Here is a 22,195-nt window from a genome sequence, read left to right on the forward strand (position 1 = left end):
GGAGCTAACAATCGCGAGAGCGGTGTCGGCAGCACTCGTCATTCTGGACTCACCGGCCCAAAGGAATTGCTGTCAAAACTTTGGCCATGATGGTCACCCTCCACCCAGCAGTGGCCCTCGGGCACGCGCACGTACCTGTTCCTGTAGCTCAGGGTTCTGCAGGGGAGGGCAGCGAAGAGGGCACAATCAATCAGTCAAGCCGAGCCCTGCGGCGGGGGATTTTACAGAAGACATTGCCCATTGAGAGTACGAGACTCGGCTGTGTAGGAGGCTTCAGAATGAAATAGAATGGACAGAGCTTTTCCGTTGTTTCACACGCTCATTGCTCGAACTGGGATATAATTGGTGGCTTTACAACCATATAAAAAGACAATGATGAATACAACTATTGCAAATATTTAATAATATAACATACTGACATCGTGGGCATAGGTCGTTACAACACACTGGGAGGTAAGGGTGCATACAGCACCAAAAACAAATATGACCACTTTTATACGTAAGCTTTCACGGCCAATATTATGATTGGTAACTGTGTTTCTTTTGAGTTAGATCATGAGCTGAGCTTTTGTTAACAACCAATGGTCCTGGATCTAATCCCCAGCGAAACACCGTGCAAAATTGTCCACATTTTTCTTACTTTTCAGATTTCTGGTTTGCTGAAAAATCCAATCAATCGGCATATTTGTTCATGTGGCTCTGTCGGGTGGTGGACGATTACAGTTAAACTATTCACATTTTACTCACATTATCTAACCAAAAATAAACTGATTATGAAACAAATACAATCACCATTGGGTCTCGGGTGAGAATAATGATGGTACCATGCAGATCGAGTCAACTTCGGGGACATTAAGCTCAGGTTGCCGTAAGTATTGCATCCCACAGCCCGAAATCAAAACTGTTTCATCAAAACAGCGATGCGGCCTTGCTTGCCAATGCACCATCATCCCTCAGAATGAACACGCACACTCACCACACGTGCGCTCACAACACACGAGTCCACATCGATTTACACCGCCGCCCGACACGAGCAAGTGCACAGTCGCAGTCAAGGCAAGGAGAGTCTCAGGAATGTGCAGACAATGTGCTGTTCACGGCAGGTTAAATGAACAATGGGCAAACAGAGTGCGTAAATAACACACAGATAACCAGTTCAAGTGTGAGTTTGGGGCTCTCAAGGACCCTTGAGTGAGGCGATGGTGGGAGTTCTCAGCGACGCAGCAGTAATTCATGAGTCAGGCGAGGCCTGAGTTTGATTCCCAGCACTTACATCAGTTGCAAATGATGGTATCTTCACCTGTCCTGAGCTTCCTCTAGGTCAACTCAGCCTTAAATGTAAACTTCAGCACCCAGGAAAATGAAAGCAGCCAGGCATGCTGCCAATAACAACACCCCCCTCCTACCGTGTATCATGGTGGCCTTAATAGGTGCTCACTAACAACACAGTTTGTTCACGGGATCTACGGTGAATAAAGCAAACGTGTTTTTGCGTGTACTATTAATTCACAAGCCCTTTATCAATCCGCTGCTGGATGAAGGTCTCTGCACAGCATGGCGTTATTCACAGTGGTTTTTGCCGGGTACTGTCGTATGTGTATTTGCATGTGTTGAACTTCTCTCGCACAGTACGTAGCCTACCGTGCTGTCAAGCAATCGTGAGTTTTAGATAACGCAGGGGCTTGCCCACGTTTGTTTGGTGACAATCATTCTCCGCGTTTCCGTATTGTGTTTTTTTCCGGGAAAACGTTTATCTTTCAAAAAGCCAATAATAATAATAATGATTTTTTTGAAACCTCGCCGACAAGGCTCCTGATGTGAAAGAACGGTCAAAATTCACCAAAAGCACCCTGCTGAAAAATGTCTTTACATTACGACTCAGGGACAATAACGCACAGTTAAGACTCCCGACGCGAAAGCCATCAACACCGCTGTTTGTTCAAATTTCTGGGTCCCGGTTGTGCATCAGCTGGTCTTACGCGCACAGTCTAGAATTGCAACCACTTACAAAGACGTCCTACGGGGACACTGGCTCCTGCGATAGCAAATGTAATTTCCACCACTGGATCAGGGAAGCTAATTCATACGAGAACTACCCAACTTTGATCATTTATGTGCCACGAAGAAGGGGCATTGCCTGAAATGTCAGCTCTTTTATATTTTTCTTTTTAAGGCTGTATTATTGACGAATGTATTGATTTTTTTTTCACCGACTTTCATATGAGGAGAGAAGCAATCCCAGTTTTTGATGTAGAGTAGCAGCTAGATTTAAACACACCCGTTGGGTGTGCTTGTATCAAAAGCTGTTCTTTCCCATCCCCCTACCATAGTATGTAAGCACGTGATACTTATAGCAGACCTGTGTTCATAGCAGGTGTGTTTATATACAATTTCCATAATAAATGCCTTTCCAGAAAAATGTGCATTCATAGCGTGCATTCACCTCCGATTAGCACGGTTGGCTACGTACAGTGCGAAAGAAGAATAACATAAACATATATGCGCGCGCGCACACACACACACCAGTATTTGCCTAAAGATGCTTTGACTTTGACAGAGATATCCTACCCGTGCCATTACACTGCAGGATCTTGGCTGTACCACTTTCTCAACCCACCACCCCCATCCGTCCAACTGCCCTTGCCATCTTCCAGCAGCACAACCGCCGCCACCACCACCACCACCACCATCATCATCATCCACCCCCTAATTTGCCTCCCTCTCCCACCACCCACTCCATCCCACCCCCAGCACATACCAAACACCCATTAGGGGCAAATTAAGGGCCCGCGTCGCTTTGCGTTAATGCGCCGGACGTGGACGGTGATAAATGGGCAGATTATATGGGGGTTGGCTCAGCCCGCACACCCGGCAAGCAAAGCGAGATGTGTCGCCCTGCGTGGCGTGCGGGGCACATCGCACGGGATGCCAATCACGGCGCGGCCGAGAGCAACTCAAGATTAACCCGCGCGCGGGTTGTTTGCACCGCGGTGTGCAGTGCATTGTGGGTGAAATGGTTAAAAGCGATCAGGTGTAATTAATTTCAATGCTAATTATTTTCTTTTTAAAAGGCATGGCTTAACGCTTTATGAAAATGAAATGCCCATGAAAAACATGATTTACTGAATTTGTATGCATCAGGGAAGGGGGAAGGGAATTATTTTATGCGTTCAAAAGTGATGGCAATCAGTAATCACCACTCAATCACCACTCAATCAGCTTGGGAACAAATGTGCCACACCACTATACATACAAAATACCAGTAACCTCTCCTTAAAGGTTAGTGTAAATGTTTTTGTGATTACTCTGTTATGCCAATGGCTTTGATGGAAGAGGTGTTGTTAAAATGCTTTATTTAATATTTTGTCAAGATGCACAAAACCTGTGACATTTTCCTCCAATTGTTTCCCATACACAACCCAGACATGCACCAACCATCTGTGGGTATGTGGATTTGAGCAGAAATGTATCAATCTCGTTCACACGTCCAATCCCGTGTCCATCTATCAATGTATCCGTTTGCCCAACTGTCCATATATCACCAACATGTCCGAACATCCATTTGTATCGCCAGTCGACCGCTATGATCGCCCGTCTGTTTGTACGTCCGCGTGCTCATCTCCACGTCCGTTCAATTGCCTTGTCCATTTACGCGTCTTCCAGTTGCCTGTCTATCAGTCACCGAATGTATCCGTCTGTTTCCTATTAGCCCTTGCCCCTGCGGCCAGCGGATGTGAGAGCAGGCTGTTCGGTGAGATGCTGAATTACCTGATAATGTCTCCTTCCAGGGCAATAACACGCTTGATCATTTTCTGTCCCGGATCCCTGGGCGATCTGTAATTTTCCAAAGAGACAAGGGAGATAGGGAGGAGGGGTAGGGAGGAGGGGTAGGGAGAAGTAAAACACACGTGCATAAAGACACGGACATCCCACACGCACGTACGCATAACCATATATACGCACACAATATAGGCCCATTAGCAAGCAAGGCTTCTCAAATGTGCTATAATTAATATCCTAAAGGCAACAGGCCACTATTTGCCACCATTAACACTGCCTCATAATAGAATGATAAACCATAGGCGGCGAGCATTTCAGGCAATGGTCCTTCTTCAGAAAAAGCAGCCAGGGTAGGAATATTACCGATATATACATGACCAAAAAAGCAAGAGCAAGAACAAAGACAACAACGCACAAAGGAGTTAGAAAATAGCACACGCACAACCGGGCAATATTGTGGGGTGTTTTCGCCCGTGTCTGTGCAAAGCGTGAAAAAGGGAGGTGAGGAGGTGACAGCGAGGCAGTGGCGAGAGAGGGAGGCAGTGCCACGCTGTCAGAAAGAGACTGGCGGTGCAAAAGCCTGGCTGCGCATAGCAGCCAGGCGGGCACTATATTTCATCCAGAACTCCCGAGAAGGCACCGGCGCTGTGCCTGGGAGAGACAAGGGGGGGGGGGGGGGGGGGGCGCAGGCCTCCCGCGCCGCCGGTCCAAACGCCGTCGCTCAGCAAACGCCTCGTCACCGCGGAGTTGCGGGGGCCGAGAGCTCAACGGGCCGCCCGCACACAACGCGCACAGCAGGCACCGTTTTGCTCCATGGGTCCACACTTGTTGAGGCGGAAAGAAAACTTGAGGCATCGGCCGCACACGGCTGGCGAGCGTTTCAATGGCTTCACATCGCCAATGAATGCTCTTGACGCGCAGCGTGTGACTGCCACTTTGCGGGGAGTCAACAGCGGTCGTCCCACGGCTGCAGCAGCCACTGCCACGGCAATGTGAAATTTGCAGCAATGGCTTCCAGGCTCGTGAACAGAAATAAGCACCGTCCCGCGTGCTTTTTAAGTAGATACAACTTCAGATGGTTTAATGTCTACAAATGCATCGCAATTGACAGAGACGTTAACTGTGTTTAACTTCGTACGGATACACACACAAATGTGTACACACACAAATGTGTACACACACTTGAACACATATCAATGCACATCCACAGACGTACAGTTGCCACCCATATGCATGCATTATGTGCGTCTATATTTGTGGGTTTTGATGTATGTTGAACTTCTTTCGCACCGTACGTAGCCAACCGTGCTAATTGGAGATGTGGGGGGAAGGACAACGAACTGCTAATATTACTAAAAAATGTCATAAAACCCCTATGGGGCCATCTACGTTTGCTTGTGTCTAACACCACCAATGGTGAACACACTGCAGCAGGTCCTCACTTGAGGCTGATTAGACCTAGGGTTAGGCAGAGGATAGGTTCAGTTACCACGTGTCACCGATGTCTACAGCATTGAATTAAGCCCCAGATCGTGGCACAATGCGACAACCACTGCACCGCTGCTTTGGCCACGCAACGGGCCAGCATATCCACATAGGCAAATGCTGCGAGAAAGCACCTAGTATTAAGGGGAGCACAGTAGACGAGTGGGTGCTGTCTGGCCAGCACAAAATACAGCTGCCTACACATACAAAAAAACAAAGATCCCCCGTATAGCCTTGAAGACTGTTGGGGCAAGTGCTGTTAGCGAGCACCTATGAAGGCAGGAATGGTGCAGAAGAGGGTGGATGACCAGCACCACGCCCTTTGTCTCGCCATGAGCGATGTTTCCACACCGCACCAGTAACTCATTTGAGGCCGAGTCGACATGCACACACATATCCACACAGATACCAGCACATAAATTCGTGCTGAAGACAAAATTAATTTGCAATAACCCCCCACCTCCAGCTCACAAGGGTTTGCCCGCTCCACACACGTTCACATCAACAGCCAAATCTTTACATCCATCACTGCTACATGGCCATGCGGCAACATCTCACCAAGTGTGATCTCCTGCGAGCTCTAGTTATAGATGTCATAAATTGTATAAGCCAAACCCATAGATTCAAATCCTGCGCATCTGTTCGTTATTGCTTGCAAATGTAAGTAATTTTTTTCTGAAATACCTCCATCTGCTGCAGTAATACAACGCGAATTGCTGGCACACACACACACCTGTACGCCAATGCTTGGGTGGCAGAGACTGCTGGATTGCGCATATATTATGTTGTGTTCGACACCCACCTGTAGAGCATACAACGTGGCAAGTACGTAGCAGTAGAGCAAGTAGGTAACCGTTCTCATGGCTTACCCCCAAGTACTTTCATTACCTCCTACATACAAATGTGTTAGGTAATAAGAAAATAGTCAAACATCCCAGGAAGGACTCTCCGCAACAACAATAAGTCTTCGGACTCCGTGCGGCTTTTGTCGATAACGTGAGATAATTTACTGCAATGGTTCTTGTAATAACATTGCTTCAGATGTTACTTGGTGTACTTTTTTAAATCCTTAGTTTTTTTTATTACAATCCGCAAATTAAAGTCACGTGGCTGAGCTTAAGGCGGACAAATTGTTATGCCATGGGCACAAATTTTGAGACTAAAAGTTATTAATGGCCACTTCTGTACAGGTCACGGCACGTGCCAGACCCGGGAAATGAATTCCGAAGCGTTTGCGCCAACGCTGCAGTACTTTATTATTTCATAAGGGTCAGGCATCATCCCATGCATTATTTAACAGGTCCTCAGACTCATGGTGTGCTTTTTATTTCACTGTATCTTATTTTATTTCATTTTATAAGAAGGCCCTCTGTGCCCTAATAACTGCTCCACAATATAGTGTGTGCGTATATATGACACATTGCGAAATTTTGAGCGTTGAGAAAGACCTGCCATCAATGCAATGATATTTCTCACAAGGAAATTAGCCTTTCCTTATTTTGCTGTGAAGATGTGATACATGAAAGTGAAAAAAAAACTTGATCTGTGAATAATTAATATTTAAATATTGCGACCAAATATCAATACTTATATTGATTAAGTACATTGATTCTCCCGTTTTGTTTCATATGCAGACATATACTGGGCTTGAAGCACAAAAGGGCCACTGAGAAACACATTGGACGTCATGCTGAGCAAGATACGGTACAACCAAGAAAACATAGTGATGGCCGGGCTATAGACACGTGTCATATGGCAGTCATAAAACTCCTACTTTTTAGAGCAGGAATTTTACAACAGTCATTGTTGACTGGGCTGACACCCGATTCTTGCTGCACTTGGTTTAATGGGTGACTGAAACCCGAGTTGGAGCCCAGGATCCCAGTAGTGCAGCCTCACTGTGCTGACCCCGAAGCAACCTGACCTCCTTATGGCTTTTAAACATGGCATGCCACTTGTTAAATGCTATGTCATGTTTGAGAATGAATGCAAAGAGGTAGCATTTATATATTTTTATATACACACTGGAGAACCTTTCTTGACCAGCGAGTGGAGATCAACATGGGGACATCGTGCCTACAAATACCTGGTGCAACCTGAAAATGCATTAGAGATATACGGCGCAACCGCACACAAACCCCATGCTGTATTACACTGGTCAACAAAAAAAAACATTTTTTTTCTGGCCTGGACTTTTGCAGCTGTTTTAGACTAATTTCAGGGTGCCGATTCCAAATCTGATCTCAGATTTGCTCTATCACATCTCATTTTATGCTATCGGAATACCCCATTTTCATTGATTTTACCCGAAATTAACTCTGTGTTTATAATATAATTTGATGTAGATATCCACATTCATTTAACATTTTTCTTCTGCAGTTTTTATTGAAAATGCAATATTTTATATCTCAAAAACCTGATGTGATAGACAAAAACTGATGCTAGATTTGGAATCAGCACCCCAACATTACATTAAAACCGTTGGAATACCTTATGCCAGAAAAAGTGTGTTGACCAGTGTTATCTACAGCAGGGTATGCAGGAAAGTGTCACCCCCGCCCCCTTCCCCCCGTGTGGATAGGCGGCGATTTCAATGGATCTCAGAAGTAGGTCTGTGATATCGCCTTCTAGAATGTGTTCTCTAACGCAGGGTGATGGACTGCTGGCTGCGATAGATTTCACTTTGGGCATTCCTTGCATCATGGCAGTATGCAGACAGCACAATTTAAATATCGGAATGTTCATTGAGACTTTGTTGAATACAAATTTAGGACATGGACAAACATATGAAAATAAAATAAATAACGAGTTATGTTTTTGTTAAATTAACCCCTTAAAACCTTCAAGGTATAACTGCTCTGGCTGTAGCCCATAAGAACATGAGTAGTGGAATGAGCCATTCAGTCACTCAATATCACAAACGATAGTGATCCCTAGTGGGTCATCAGGAAGGAAGGGTTGAAGAACGAATTAAACATGTTTAACTTCCAAACCCTATCTTAGTGAACACCGAATGCTACAGGTCTACAATTTTCGGAATATTTTTTTCAGTCAATGTCTAAAACTTGCGTAAACATTTTTTTTTACACCGCATGTGCAGCCGTTTTTGATTTCCTCTCACATGTTTGCAAGATGTTAATTGGATTGTATTGAACCCTCTCAGTGACCATCGAGATCCACTATTTATTCAGGTCCTCGATTTAACCATTTGCGAGCCCCATTGAGATAAAACAATCTGAGAGAACCGATTGAGCTTCATCATTTCACGTCATTTTTCAACCATCTGCGAGTCGGTCTATTTAGATTAATTCTTCATATTACTTAACGATCTGAGGAACCACTAAGATTATTATAATTAATTTCTAAATACCCTTTGTTTAACCATATTCCACCCCGTGGCGGTTGTATTACTTCTTCGTGCCCTTTATTGAATTAGGTATTATCCCCGTTGATTTAACATTTCTGTGCCCTTTATTTAACCATTCCAACATATGAGCTTCATTGAATGGGGTATCACCGCAATGAGATTGTTTTTTCACGTCCTTCACCTGCCGATTCTAGAGTCTGCGCTATTGTCACCCTTTTCCATTTCTTTAAACTCGGCCATCAAACGCTACCAAAACGTTGGCAATTTGTTCCGTGAGGTGTGGTTAGCAACTTCACTTCCACCACCCTGCCTTGGCTAATATTTTCAACGTAACTGTCAAATCTTTTCAGCCGTCATTACGTTCATATTTTATCAAAGTATATACTTTTTTGGTGCCGAATATGTATTATGCCCACGGCATGTATTTGAGCTGGTGGCCTAGATTAGGCTAGGAGCAGCTATGCATGCAGTGCTGCACACCTTTGCACGTTGTTGAATGCACGTTTCCAGCCTGCATTGATGTTTATGCTGTCATGGGTTTTCTCATCATTTACAGATATGAAACACCACTATCCATAAACAGAATGAATGAATATTGATAAATGTGGTGTCACTGTAACCAAAATAATGACTATTGCTACGTGACAGCGTGATGAATTTGGCTGATAGACAATCAAGGAGTACAAACATTGTCATGAGACTGCATGGAGGTAATGAACTCCAAAGATTACAAGAAGCACATTGCACTCCCCAGCGTATTAATGTAAAATATTTCAGCACAAACAGATTAACATGTCCTGTTCTGTTAAACACTTTGTTCGTTTCCGCCGCAGTTGATGTTTTAGTTCAGGCACGTGTTTCCTACCCAGCTTCGTGTACGCATGCATCATCCAGGTATTCCCACTTGCCTGCACGATGTACCAGCAGGCCTTGAGAAGAGCTAAAGCTAATGCACCTGCTGCTCATGAGCGCTGCGCAATGAGCTGTGGGAGGCTATTCTAACCCCACTAGATATTGGCGAACAAGGACAAAGCAGTAGCCCCATGGGCAAGGGCAGCTGAGTGATGGTCGCGAGATGGAGACTGAAAGCATTTGCCATCGGCAGAAGCGGGCGACACAAATAATACAACGGCGACGACCAAAGCAGGCGCAACGATACTACGCCGTGCGACGTGATGCGATTGCTAATGGGGGCATGCATTGAAAGTGTACTTGGTTACGAGGGTTCGGTTTAATGTCGGAAAGGTTGGCATTCCGAGTGACCACATTAAATATCTGGACAACGGCCACAAAAAGGGAAGTGATATTAATGGTGCATCGTATCTTAGATGCATGCCACTGCCTCCGGCACCACGCTCTCGCATAAATATTGGAATTGTGGTCCGATAATTTATTGAATATTGACGTTGTCATCACATTAAAGTCCCATCCCTAATAAGATACAAATAGGTGGCTGCAGGGCTTCTGTGTTGCCGTGCTTTTTCTCTGGGTTTAGAGTTCACCGTTTGAACTCAACATTGGCCTCCACAAAAAGAAATAATTGAATGACGAAATGAGTGCTCTCCACTGCTGTATTAATATATCGGCTTCTTGAACCAATGCATCATTAATGTGGGGTAATTTCGCCATGCTGCTAATGTATCCTTGACTATATTCTGAAGCATGAATTTTAAACACAGTCCAATAAATAAGAGGGAGGAGCGTGGGTTCGTGCACCGCATTACGAACCCGTTCACCCGAGTTCGACTCCCAGCCATGGTTAACATCAGTGACGTGTGATATCCAAACCAGTCTTTGGGTTGCCCATTCACCAACCCGCACTCACCGGCATGGTAAAAGTATGGTTAAATAACCCCCATGACTGACACGGCATGGGTATTCAGTGGACTAATTAAGGGCTGTAAATAAAATGCATAATCAATGTACAGACCGGTGCAAGAGCAGTTTATAACCAAGAGAAGTGAAGTAAGTACGCGAGCCAAGAGAAAGCGGCCCTCTTAATGGCTATACTGGGGCCATTACTGTTAACGTTCAACACGAAGGTTGTAATTAGGGTTAATGCTGAAGAGTTACAGCAGCGATGCACTATAACCATACTCTCACCTCACCTCCCAATACGAGTCAATTAAATCTAGAGCCCCTTATCCCACCAAGTGACAGTGCATTAATATTAATACAATCTGGAAGGAGGGGGCATCAACATGAACACGTGTATTTACGTATCATTAGATTAAAACGTACGTAGCAGATGCAGCACTCTGATAATTAATTCCCCGCAGACATTGCCGGGTGACTGGGTGGCGCTGTCGCTAAAGCGGACCCAAAATCCTCACACCAAGTTGCCTTGAACCGACTGTCTCGGCAGAGGTTGGTAAAATTAGTTCCACTGAGCATTGCGAAGCGTAGCCTCGTTTGGAGTAATTGATCAGCACCACAGACAAGTGGAATCTACACAACTAACTCAGAACCCAATGGATGCTTGTCTGATTATGTAGACCCCACTGGGCGGAATTGCCCATTAAACTCCGTTCCAAAAGGCTGAGTGGCAGATATCCTGAGCACGGTAGTTTCAAACCCGCAAGATTTGGCTGGTCATCCATCCAGCAACACCTTCCTTTCGTTTCATAATGACCGGGTGAAAGGCACACACACCCATGGTCAAACTGTCACGAAGATACAAACATTGAACCAAGGTTGGTGATCACGCTGTCCCCAACACCAGAATTGGCCATTCAGCGCGATGACACGTATGATGGCAAAGGCCTTCACAGCGAGGGCAAAATCTTCCGCCACTTGTCAACAAAACCAGATGTCACTGCTGAACAGGCACGGCATTGCAGCGGTCTGTATCACTACTTATTGAGATGTCTCCGCAGGTTCAAAACAGGTCTCTGACCCGTGTGATGGGGAAACAAGGGCGTTTTTTAGTTCTCTGTACCTCTCCTGGGCACTCTGGGCTTCTTACTCTCTGGCCTCTGTTCTCCGTCATATCGAACTCTGTCATGCACAGCACAATCACAAAATGATCCTGGTGAAAGGTACAGCCATGAATAAAGTCTCGCCCATCACACCGAGCTATCCAAAAGCGTTGGTGGAATAGGCCCAACCAACCAACCAATGTTGCCCGTAATACGAATTCATTTAATTCGATACACTTATCAGGTTTACACAAAACGGAGGATGGCAACATGACAGATTAGCTCACATTGTAACAGAATTTCATACAAATTTAGGGCAAAATAAAACCCCAAATACGCCGCAGCCACGACCTATCTACCGCTAGATGAATGCTTCCCCACGCCATCCCTCTCAGTCTTCTCATCCCACAATCCGTTTTGCTCCTGCACATAAGTTGATTTCATCTTTCGATTTCCAGGGTGGTCATCACCTTTAGCGTGTACCCTCCTTTGGCTGCCAATGAATCTCCGGCCTCATCCATCATCCCTACTCACGATGTGTCCTGCACAAGCACACTTATTTTAATTTCAAAGACGATATGAAGTCTCTAATATGTTCGCTATATAATCCACACGAATCTCTTTCTCTCTCTCTCTCAGTGCAATTCCAAGCATGCATCTCCCTAACCCTCTTTTAGTGTAGTTATCAGATATTGTTGTATGTTCTTTGTCAGAATGCAGGTTTATGATCCATTTATCATAGCAGGCAATGTACAATAATTTAAAACGTTATTATTTTCGCACATTTGTCTGTACATATGCCACTTAGATATGTTACATGCTACATGGGTGTATTGCGTTTCATAGTAGAGTTTTGTACACAATAAAGAGGCATTTGATTCAGTGGAAATAGATACAATTATCTGTCTCACACGCCAAGGTCTGAATAAAAAATTGTATATGGAAAATGTTTAAAACATTTTGAAGATAGAATGCTGAAAAAGCATGTAAAAGGTAACAAATACAAAACCGAAGATGCAAAGACATACACTTTAAGGTTATTTACAGAAAAATGTAAATTTTTTTATGCATGTTGAGGTTCCCATAGTGTAGATGCTTGCCCCGAGCTCTCATACTCTGATGGTGCATTGTCTTTGAGTTGTGTGCCTTTTGGCGTCATCTGGTCCAACCCATGTGAGACTAGGAAAGCTGTCTCGGGTGTGGACCAATCAACTTCAAGGACAGTGCACATTATCAGAGTTATGTCTTTTGTTTGTATTATGACTGCAGGTATTGCGGTCTATGCAAACATGACTCCTTGTAAAAAGGTGTCAGTTTTGTTGCCAGATAGAAGGGTAAAAAAACAATTATCATATTTTTACCGGCAAATGAGGTTCCCATAGTGTAGATGCTTGCCCCGAGCTCTCATACTCTGATGGTGCATTGTCTTTGAGTTGTGCGCCTTTTGGCGTCATCTGGTCCAACCCATGTGAGACTAGGCTCTAAGGAAAGCTGTCTCGAGTGTGGACCAATCAACTTCAAGGACAGTGCACATTATCAGAGTTATGTCTTTTGTTTGTATTATGACTGCAGGTATTGCGGTCTATGCAAACATGACTCCTTGTAAAAAGGTGTCAGTTTTGTTGCCAGATAGAAGGGTAAAAAACCAATTATCATGTTGAACTTCTTTCGCACCATACGTAGCCAACCGTGCTAATCCGAGGTGCAGGCAAAAGCAACGAGCTAAACACAAAAAGCAGCCGATGATTTAATTGCAAAAAATAGAGGCATAAACATAAAAGGAGAACGTATGTAACCTCATCAGATTTTCTGATAACTTTGACATAATAACCAAGGTATATGATACCCAATGTAACCTCCTGGAGCATGTCTCATAGCTGCACCAGCAGCCATCTGGAACTCTCTCCGACTGCACTTACGAAGCATCCAAGAACCATCCACCATCTCAGCTCAAGGCACTCACCCGTCCAGCTTCTCACTCGACCGGCCTCTCACTCGACCGGCCTCTCACCTGTCCAGCCTCTCACCCGTCCAGCCTCTCACCCATCCAGCCTCTCACCTGACCAGGCTCTCACCCGTCCAGCCTCTCACCAGTCCAGCCTCTCACCCGTCCAACCGTTCACCCGTCCAGCCTGTCACTCGACCAGGCTCTCACCCGTCCAACCGTTCACCCGTCCAGCCTCTCACCCGTCCAGCCTCTCACCTGTCCAGCCTCTCACCCGTCCAGCCTCTCACCTGTCCAGCCTCTCAACCGTCCAGCCTCTCACCCGACCAGCCTCTCACCCGACCAGCCTCTCACCCGTCCAGCCTCTCACCCGACCATCCTCTCACTCGACCAGCCTCTCACCCATCCAGCCTCTCACCTGACCAGCCTCTCACCCGTCCAGCCTCTCACCCGTCCAGCCTCTCACCTGTCCAGCCTCTCACCCGTCCAGCCTCTCACCCGTCCAGCCTCTCACCCGACCAGCCTTACACCCGACCAGCCTCTCACCCGTCCAGCCTCTCACCCGACCAGCCTCTCACCTGTCCAGCCTCTCACCCGTCCAGCCTCTCACCCGTCCAGCCTCTCACTCGTCCAGCCTCTCACCCGACCAGCCTCTCACCCGTCCAGCCTCTCACCCGACCAGCCTCTCACTCGACCAGCCTCTCACCCATCCAGCCTCTCACCCATCCAGCCTCTCACCCGACCAGCCTCTCACCCATCCAGCCTCTCACCCGTCCAGCCTCTCACCCGACCAGCCTCTCACTCGACCAGCCTCTCACCCGTCCAGCCTCTCACCCGTCCAGCCTCTCACCCATCCAGCCTCTCACCCGACCAGCCTCTCACCCGTCCAGCCTCTCACCCGTCCAGCCTCTCACCCGTCCAGCCTCTCACCCGACCAGCCTATCACCCGTCCAGCCTCTCACCCGTCCAGCCTCTCACCTGACCAGGCTCTCACCCGACCAGCCTCTCACTTGACCAGCTTCTCACCCGTCCAGCCTCTCACCCGTCCAGCCTCTCACCCGTCCAGCCTCTCACCCGACCAGCCTATCACCCTTCCAGCCTCTCACCTGACCAGGCTCTCACCCGACCAGCCTCTCACCCGACCAGCCTCTCACCCGTCCAGCCTCTCACCCTTCCAGCCTCTCACCCGTCCAGCCTCTCACCCGTCCAGCCTCTCACCCGTCCAGCCTCTCACCCGTCCGGGCCCTCACCCCACCGGGCTCTCACCCATTTAGGCACCACTGTAGTCGGGGTATCCACCACCCCAAAAACGACGAAAGGGCTGTGGTTGAAAGGAGGCCTCGCTACGTTCTTTCATTTCCTTATCGTTCTGCTCCATGGCAGCCGGCATTTTCAGGACAACAGTCTGCCCTCTAAGGGGAGAAGAGCCACAAAATCCTTCAGGGACTGTTGGGCCCTACGTTTTTTCAGCCACAGCAGATTGGGGCACCGCGATGGTGAGATGTTATCTCCCTCGCCTTGTATGCAGGAGATCGTGGGTTCGGTCCCAACCATGATGCCTGTATATTTGGACACTGCACGTTCTCTCCGTGGTCACGTGGATTTTTCTCCAGGTCCTCTGGTTTTTCCCTCCACACTTTGAAATCAGCGTGCGTTTAGATTATTTGGCTGCTATAAATTTCCACACGATAAGCCACTTAGTTGAGCTATCATTTGTGGCCAGGTCGGTTCTGAAAAAGAGCCAAGAGCTCAGTGGCCTTTACCTGGTAAATAAAATAGTTTACTGCAGTTGTCTTGTCATACCCGAAGATTCCATTGTTCTGATACTCCAGTTGACAGTGTTCAAGCCTGCATCGTTGGCAAAGGACAATCACAGGGGCATATCCTTATGAGCATTCCTCAAAGCCGTGCTCTTGGCTTTCACTTAAAATTTGGCCAGGGTTTTCTAAGTCATCTGACCACAGTAAGCCAAATAAGTGCCTGCCCACATGGACATGGAAGCTGCTTAAACACGTTCTTACTTTCCTTCTCTGCTGCCCTATATTGCATATCGGGCAGGAGGATCACTGGATTTTCTGTCACCGACTGCTTCACATCATGCGCTGTATCATAGTTGTATCAACTAAAGGTAACCCTCTTAGGGATCTTAAACTATTTTCCCAGTTTAGCTCATTCATGGTGGATCATGTCGAACATATGTTGGTCAAGCGACACTCCCGCTACCTTGGACACTGGGGGTTTATTCAAAACCCGGCGTTTCTTAACCTTATCCACCCCTAGATTTGAAGCTTTCGTGACTGCAAGGATTCATATTCTTAGGTTTTTTCGGTAAAGTCACGTAGGTAAAACATCAAAATTAATAAAAAAATAAATATTAATAAATAAAATATTAATAAAAATAAAATATTTTTATTAATTTTGATGTTTTACCTACGTGACTTTACCGAAAAAACCTAAGAATATTATCCACCCCTGCCTCTCCCTCGGCACTGAGGTTCTGGGCCACAATATCAAGATCTGTCACCAGTCTGCACATTACATTTCAAACAACTCATATGAGTAAGTGTCTGGCAAAGGGCTCTTCCTCACCCAAACTGGACTTCTCTGAGCACTCCCCACCATCTTTAGTTTCTATTTTCTTTGATTGCGAGGATTACTCCTCAGACAATTCCTCCTCCTTCTCATGACTCTTTCTTTGAAGGGGACGTTTCCGAGGGACCTGGTGTCTCCTCTGCCACCGGGTCTCTGTGCCCTCGCCTGCTTGGACACTCTCCAGGAAGAGACTTAAAATCCTCTCTTACAGGTTCGAGGCCCAATGTACTGATTTCTTGTGAGAGATATCTCTCATGGGCCATGTGGAGGTGTTCCTCTGCCTGTGTCCCCCTTCTCGGATTCCGAGGCCTCATCTTGATGTTCCCTAGATGTTCCTCCTCAGGGGGATCACACTTGCTCCGATCTGAATCATCCAAACGGTGCTATTCGAGGGAGGGAATCACGCTCCTCGCATCTCTGTGTGTGAAGGCTGTCCTTCTAGTGTTGGCTATCTGATGGCCTCTAACCCACTGCAGACAACCTCTTACCCATCAAGGGTTGTGTTTCCCGTGTTGCGATGCCTGTGTGGATTCAATGCTCGAGCTAAGAGCGCTGGGCACTGGAATGCTGTTCAAATGTTTCTAGTTGAAGCGTGTCAGTGACCGCCGTATAAATAAATACAAGTCACGTCCAAAAAGTTTACTAAACAAAAAAATTGTAATCAAAGCACAAATAGAAATCACAACAGAGAATGTAAAGGCTGACCATGAAGGAAGAGATAAACTAAACATGCAGACGAAAACAAGATACAGGCCTTTTGGAAAGCCCAACAGCATGTTTTAATCATATTTTGCAACTTTCCAATTCGTAAAGTCACGCATGTGGCATTTTGCCAATTTTGCATTTTTTGCATTTTGCATGTGGGTAGAAACCAGGGTAACTGGAGAAAAACAATGCACTTGAGAAGGAGATTTTGAAAAAGCTGTCCACAGATTGGTCAGATCTATATGCTGCAATGCCTTCAACTGCTTATCTTTCAGCCTAGTAGGCTGGTAGTCTTGTGCTGCAACCTGTGTCATCTAGCAAGCCTACCTTCGATACCAACCACGAAATGTTCATAAATAAATAAATATAACTGTTCTATTTTTTTTTCAGGATGTGAGGTAGCATTTGCTAATGACAGTGGTGAAGTAATTAAAATTAGCTCAAATTTCCGTGCCGTGTTCTCAATTCCAATTCCTCCTTGGAATAGCGATGATAATTCAATTTCACAGTAGAAATGTTGCTGGTCTAGCTTTGTCATGGGAAATTAACCAAGTACCTCAACACTCTGACCCTACTGATACTTCCCCTACCAACACTCCAAATATTTCTAAATCGTTTTCTATGAACGTCTTGATCACAAGTTTCCAAATGAGGGAAAGAAAAATAATCTCTGTAATAACTACCATGAGATGAGTGCCACCTCATGAATTTCAATGAAATGAATAATTTTGCAGTGACCTTGACTGAACTTTTCTTCACATTTAAAATATAATGTATAATTTTTGTTCAGTTCTTACCTCGGAAAGTATCAACTTTATTTTCGGGAGGGTCCTCCTTGGCATTATTTAATCAATTCAATTTGTGCATGTGATAAGACTATTCACTATTTTTATTTAACCAGGTAAGAGCCACTGAACGAGATGGCTCGTTTTCAGAAGCGACCAAACTACAAATGACAGCTCAACAAAGTGGCTCATCAGGTGGAAATGTATAGTAGCCAAACACTCTAAATGCACGTTTCTAACGTGGAGGGAAAGACCGGAGAACCCAGAGAAAATGCACATGACCACAGGGAGAGTAACGTGTAAATTCCAAATATACAGGCGTCAGTTTCGGGATCAAAAACCACAACCTCCACGCATACAAGGCGAGGGAGATAACATCTCGCCACTGTGGAATGAAACTGGAATAAAGATGGAAAAGGTAAAGGTGCAGCCATGAAATGTCTGGCTCAGACCACTACTGGTAGAAAGGCCTCTGTAGGTGCTCAAGACAGCCCTCCTTCTCGATGGAATTGTGGCGCAATCTCCCACGCAAGCCAGGCATCTTAGAATATGTCACCACATGCAAGCGGCCAACAGATTAGCTGTGGCGCCCCATTTATACTGTTGGGTGAACAAAGGTGGAGTGGGGGTGGGTATTTAGGAAACTTGCACACTTGTATCAACTGGCGTGCCCGGGGATAATTGAACCCGTGACCTCTGGTTTGCGAGTCATGTGTGCTAAATGTTAGACCACGGCAGCCTCCGTGGAAATAAATCCATTAATTCTAAGGGATTGTACTGTCAAGTCAGTAGGTTTAGGGAAGCAAACTACGTGCTGTATTAATTCTAGATTTGAAGCTTTCGTGACTGCAAGGATTCATACTCTTAGTTTTTTCGGTAAAGTCACGTCTGTAAAATAATTATTTATTATTATTTTATTTTTTATTAATTTTAATTTCAATTCTTTACCTACGTGACTTTACCGAAAAAACTAAGAGTACGTGCTGTATGCCATCTACAAACATGCTACCTCACAGACATGTAGGTGGGAGCCTCACAAATACAATGGTCTATGCATGATCAATCAACGCGAGCTTATAGTGTTGGATAATTGGCATGCGTGGAGAAGCAAATGTGGAAGAAGAATTGAGATTTTTTTTTCTCGCTCCATTGAGATTCAATATGATAACACAAAGGCTAACGTTGCTTCCCAGGTTGTAGGAAAAACAAGTACACATCTGTTCATCCTTCTGTTGAGATTAAATATTGCACACGAGCACAAAGGACAGTCGACGAAACACGTGGCTTCTCATCACGAGGTTTCGTTCGGCATGCTTCCATCATTAGTTTAATGAACAGCTAGATGATTTGGCAAATATATATGCGGAATAATAAACATCACTACACCTATTTACACGACTGCTGTTAATGCGCCGTGAACTAATGTACCTTGAAATGCAGTTAACAGGCATATGCCAGCAATATTTGAGGTGTGAAGCACCATTTTAAATAATTCCCTGTGATTTACTAATTCAATTATGGATCCATATTTCCATTCATTCGTTGTCAATCAGAATTAAAAGTGCTATGGCAGTCGGGGCAAACGCGTGTCATGTGGCACTACGACAGGGCGCTTGACTCACACTCACAAGTTCAATCACAGCCGTGGCTCGACCATTCCAGCGCAGCATCCTTCCGGGGTCAATAACAGAGGGTGTCATTTTGTGGGAAGTCAACAATAAGAATTGGAATGGAACAAATCATTAAATTATCACGTTTTTTGGCGAAACGTGCATTGAATTGTGCGTTTATTATTCATCGTAATTTGAGCATTTACATGCATCTACGTCGATTATATAAATTCATGCAACTGTAAGCTCTACGCACATCACAAATGCAGAAAACGTATATTTTTTCATTAAATTTTGCGTCTCCGCATTGTGACGATTCACTGACTTACGGAGGAGGGGTGAATCATGACAGTGGCTGTCCTACGGAGAGCACCGCTCTCCGCTATCGGAACGGCATTTTTTACCACTCGCTCGGGACAATCTACAGATATGAGCGCGACATACGGATACGGCCACTCGGCTACATCACCGGATAACGCAGAGAGGCGAGAAACACGCCGGGCACACATAGCTGCGTGTTGTAATAACGCGTGTATTAGAGGTGAGGGAACCCGTAATACGGCAGCTGCAAAAGTCGGTCAAAATACCCGAGCGAAAAACCTTCGAGCGAAAGCGGGGTTTGATTACGTTCAGCGGTGCGTTCACGTTCGGCAAGAGGCATGGGAAGGCGAGAGCGCTCGTGAAATCCGATTTAAGAAAGGCTAAGCTTCACTTTTTCACCCACCCACCCACCCTGTAAGTCCGCATTTACATCTGAACAGGCTCGGCAAAAAAACGCGCGGGGGGCATTAGCATGAAAGCACGCGCCGTGACATCCCGGTGGGCGGGCTGAAGCCCAGGTGTTTGGGAGGGGAGCCGAATTCGTGGTGATAATTCCGGCTATTTCACACCCCGGGCCCGGGCACACGCTTTGGTTATCGCGTCGCAACAGCTGTAGGAGCACCCGGAGGAGGCCTCGAGGGGGGGGGAATGACTTATCGACGGCCGCAGATGGCCTCGGAACTCCTTATCGCACCGCCGCAGTTAGTCAGAGCACACGTGAACGCCAGTCGGCAATCTGCGGACGCTGCGTGAGCATCACTCCCCGGACAGCCGCCCAACACCCCGCCCCCTCTCTCTATCTCTCGCTCGGCTCCCCATCCTCTCCATCAATCGTGTTTGTTTAAAACGTAGGCTTTCGCAACCAATATCTTCCATAATATAGGGGGGGGGGGGGTTTGGAGGGGTGAGTGGGGTTAGATCGCGTAAATATAAATGTGTCGTTAAACCCGCCACCACCCGACACAGCCAACGAGTAAAGGTTGTCACGTAAACAGAACGTGGCTAATTTGTCACTAGTACAGCACTAGTGTGTAGTAGTGTAGTGTGTAGTAGTGTAGTGTATAGTAGTGTAGTGTATAGTGTAGTGTACTAGTGCAGCACGCCCGTGTGTTGGAGAGCAAATCCACGACATTTACAATCCGAGTACGACGTTTCAATTACAATTAGCATCATCAGTTGTAATAACTGGCAAAACGTCTTATTCAGATTGTAAATGTTGTGGATTTGCTCTCCAACACACCGGCGTGCTATCCGAGTAACGAATTGGCGTGTTCTGTTTACGTGGCAAACCTTACTAATTGGCCGTGTCGGGTGGTGGCGGGTTTGACGACACGTTTACATTTACGCGATCTGACCCAACAACAATAACTGTATTATGTGTTTTTTTTGTTAGTTTACACCTCTCATAGGGTGGCGCGTGTGGCGTGGACTCGCGAAGAACAGACAGAGCTGGGGGGGGGTGGCAGTTAAATCTACTAATGACTGCGCATTAGCCTTCGTGATGAGGTTGAAGCCTATCCCCCCGTCGTCCCGTACGCGCCTGTAATAACGTCCGCGAGCGACTTTAATAGGGTTTGCTCGCAGGGCCACAGGTGCGCTTACCTCGCGGGCAAACGCAATCAGCACCGCCGTCGCAGCCTGTACACCGCCGCTTACGACGTTTTTACAACGATTGTGTTTTCGCACGTTTTTGTGGCATTTGGTCCCAACAATCAGCAATCGAGACCAACGCTCGTGGCCTGTACAAAAGGGAACGACGACACCCCCCCCCACCCCCTCTCCCGTGCCCATAAGGCCAGGCAGCAGCTGGTGCGCGGAGTTTTGATTAAATGCGGGACGGAGAGAGACGCCAGGCGGGATTGAAGTGGCCGAGTGGCTGGCTCCTCTCTGGCCTCTGGGGATCAATATGCAAACTCCGATTGTTTTGCAACCCAAACTACGACAGGGGCGTCCCGTAAGTCTGGAATCGTAGGAAAAATAATTTTAAAAAAAGGGCAATCATAACGCTTTTATTCACGGAACGTGCTCAATGTGTCCATTGTCAGCAAGCACACGGTAATTGGTATCGGGGGTAACGGTGTCACGTGCATCAACAATGCGCAGCCGTAAATGTTCAACACTCTGAATTTCTCCGCGTTGTCAGCGCCTTCAAGTGATCCCAACGATTACACAATTCCAGTGGTGTGAGATCGGCGCTTCTCGCTGGCCATTCCACAGGCCCTCGACGTCCTATCCAATGATTCCAGCGTTAGGAGACACCCTGTATAAAGCCTTCTTTTCGAACAAGTAACATTGGCCAACATACACAATAACTTCTTTCCCGGGACCACATTTCGACGACCTTTCAGCTTGTTCACCACCCACGAACATAAACACATCCTAATTAGTATTTTACCCTTCTATCTGGCAACAAAACTGACACCTTTTTTACGAGGAGGCATGTTTGCATAGACCACAATACCTGCAGTCATAATGCAAACAAAAAAACATAACTCTGATAATGTGTGCACCGTCCTTGAAGTTGATTGGTCCACACCCGAGACAGCTTTCCTTAGAGCCGAGTCTAGTCTCACATGGGTTGGACCAGATGACGTCATCTGGTCCAACCCAACTTCAAGGACAGTGCATACATTATCAGAGTTGTTTTTTTTTTGCATTATGACTGCAGGTATTGTGGTCTATGCAAA

The 22,195-nt window shown here is 46.2% G+C and overlaps 1 protein-coding gene across 4 annotated transcripts in view; it reads right to left on the reverse strand.

Annotated features, from left to right (window-relative positions):
* IMMP2L (inner mitochondrial membrane peptidase subunit 2) overlaps positions 1-22,195 on the reverse strand; it is a 382,842-nt gene that overhangs the window by 150,492 nt on the left and 210,155 nt on the right. For all 4 annotated transcript variants that reach the window (XR_013637195.1, XM_078860849.1, XM_078860847.1 and 1 more), the window contains exons 4-5: positions 3,769-3,834; positions 54-156 (exon numbers count right to left, since the gene is read on the reverse strand). Coding sequence is in view for 3 of the 4 variants with exons in the window: in XM_078860849.1 (XP_078716975.1) it covers positions 54-156; positions 3,769-3,834 (169 nt within the window). In the remaining variant the exon portion in view is untranslated. The remainder of the gene's footprint in view (positions 1-53; positions 157-3,768; positions 3,835-22,195) is intronic.

This window comes from Lampetra fluviatilis, chromosome 11, assembly GCF_964198595.1.
Source record: "Lampetra fluviatilis chromosome 11, kcLamFluv1.1, whole genome shotgun sequence".
In the NCBI taxonomy this organism is placed as follows: Eukaryota; Metazoa; Chordata; class Hyperoartia; order Petromyzontiformes; family Petromyzontidae; genus Lampetra; species Lampetra fluviatilis.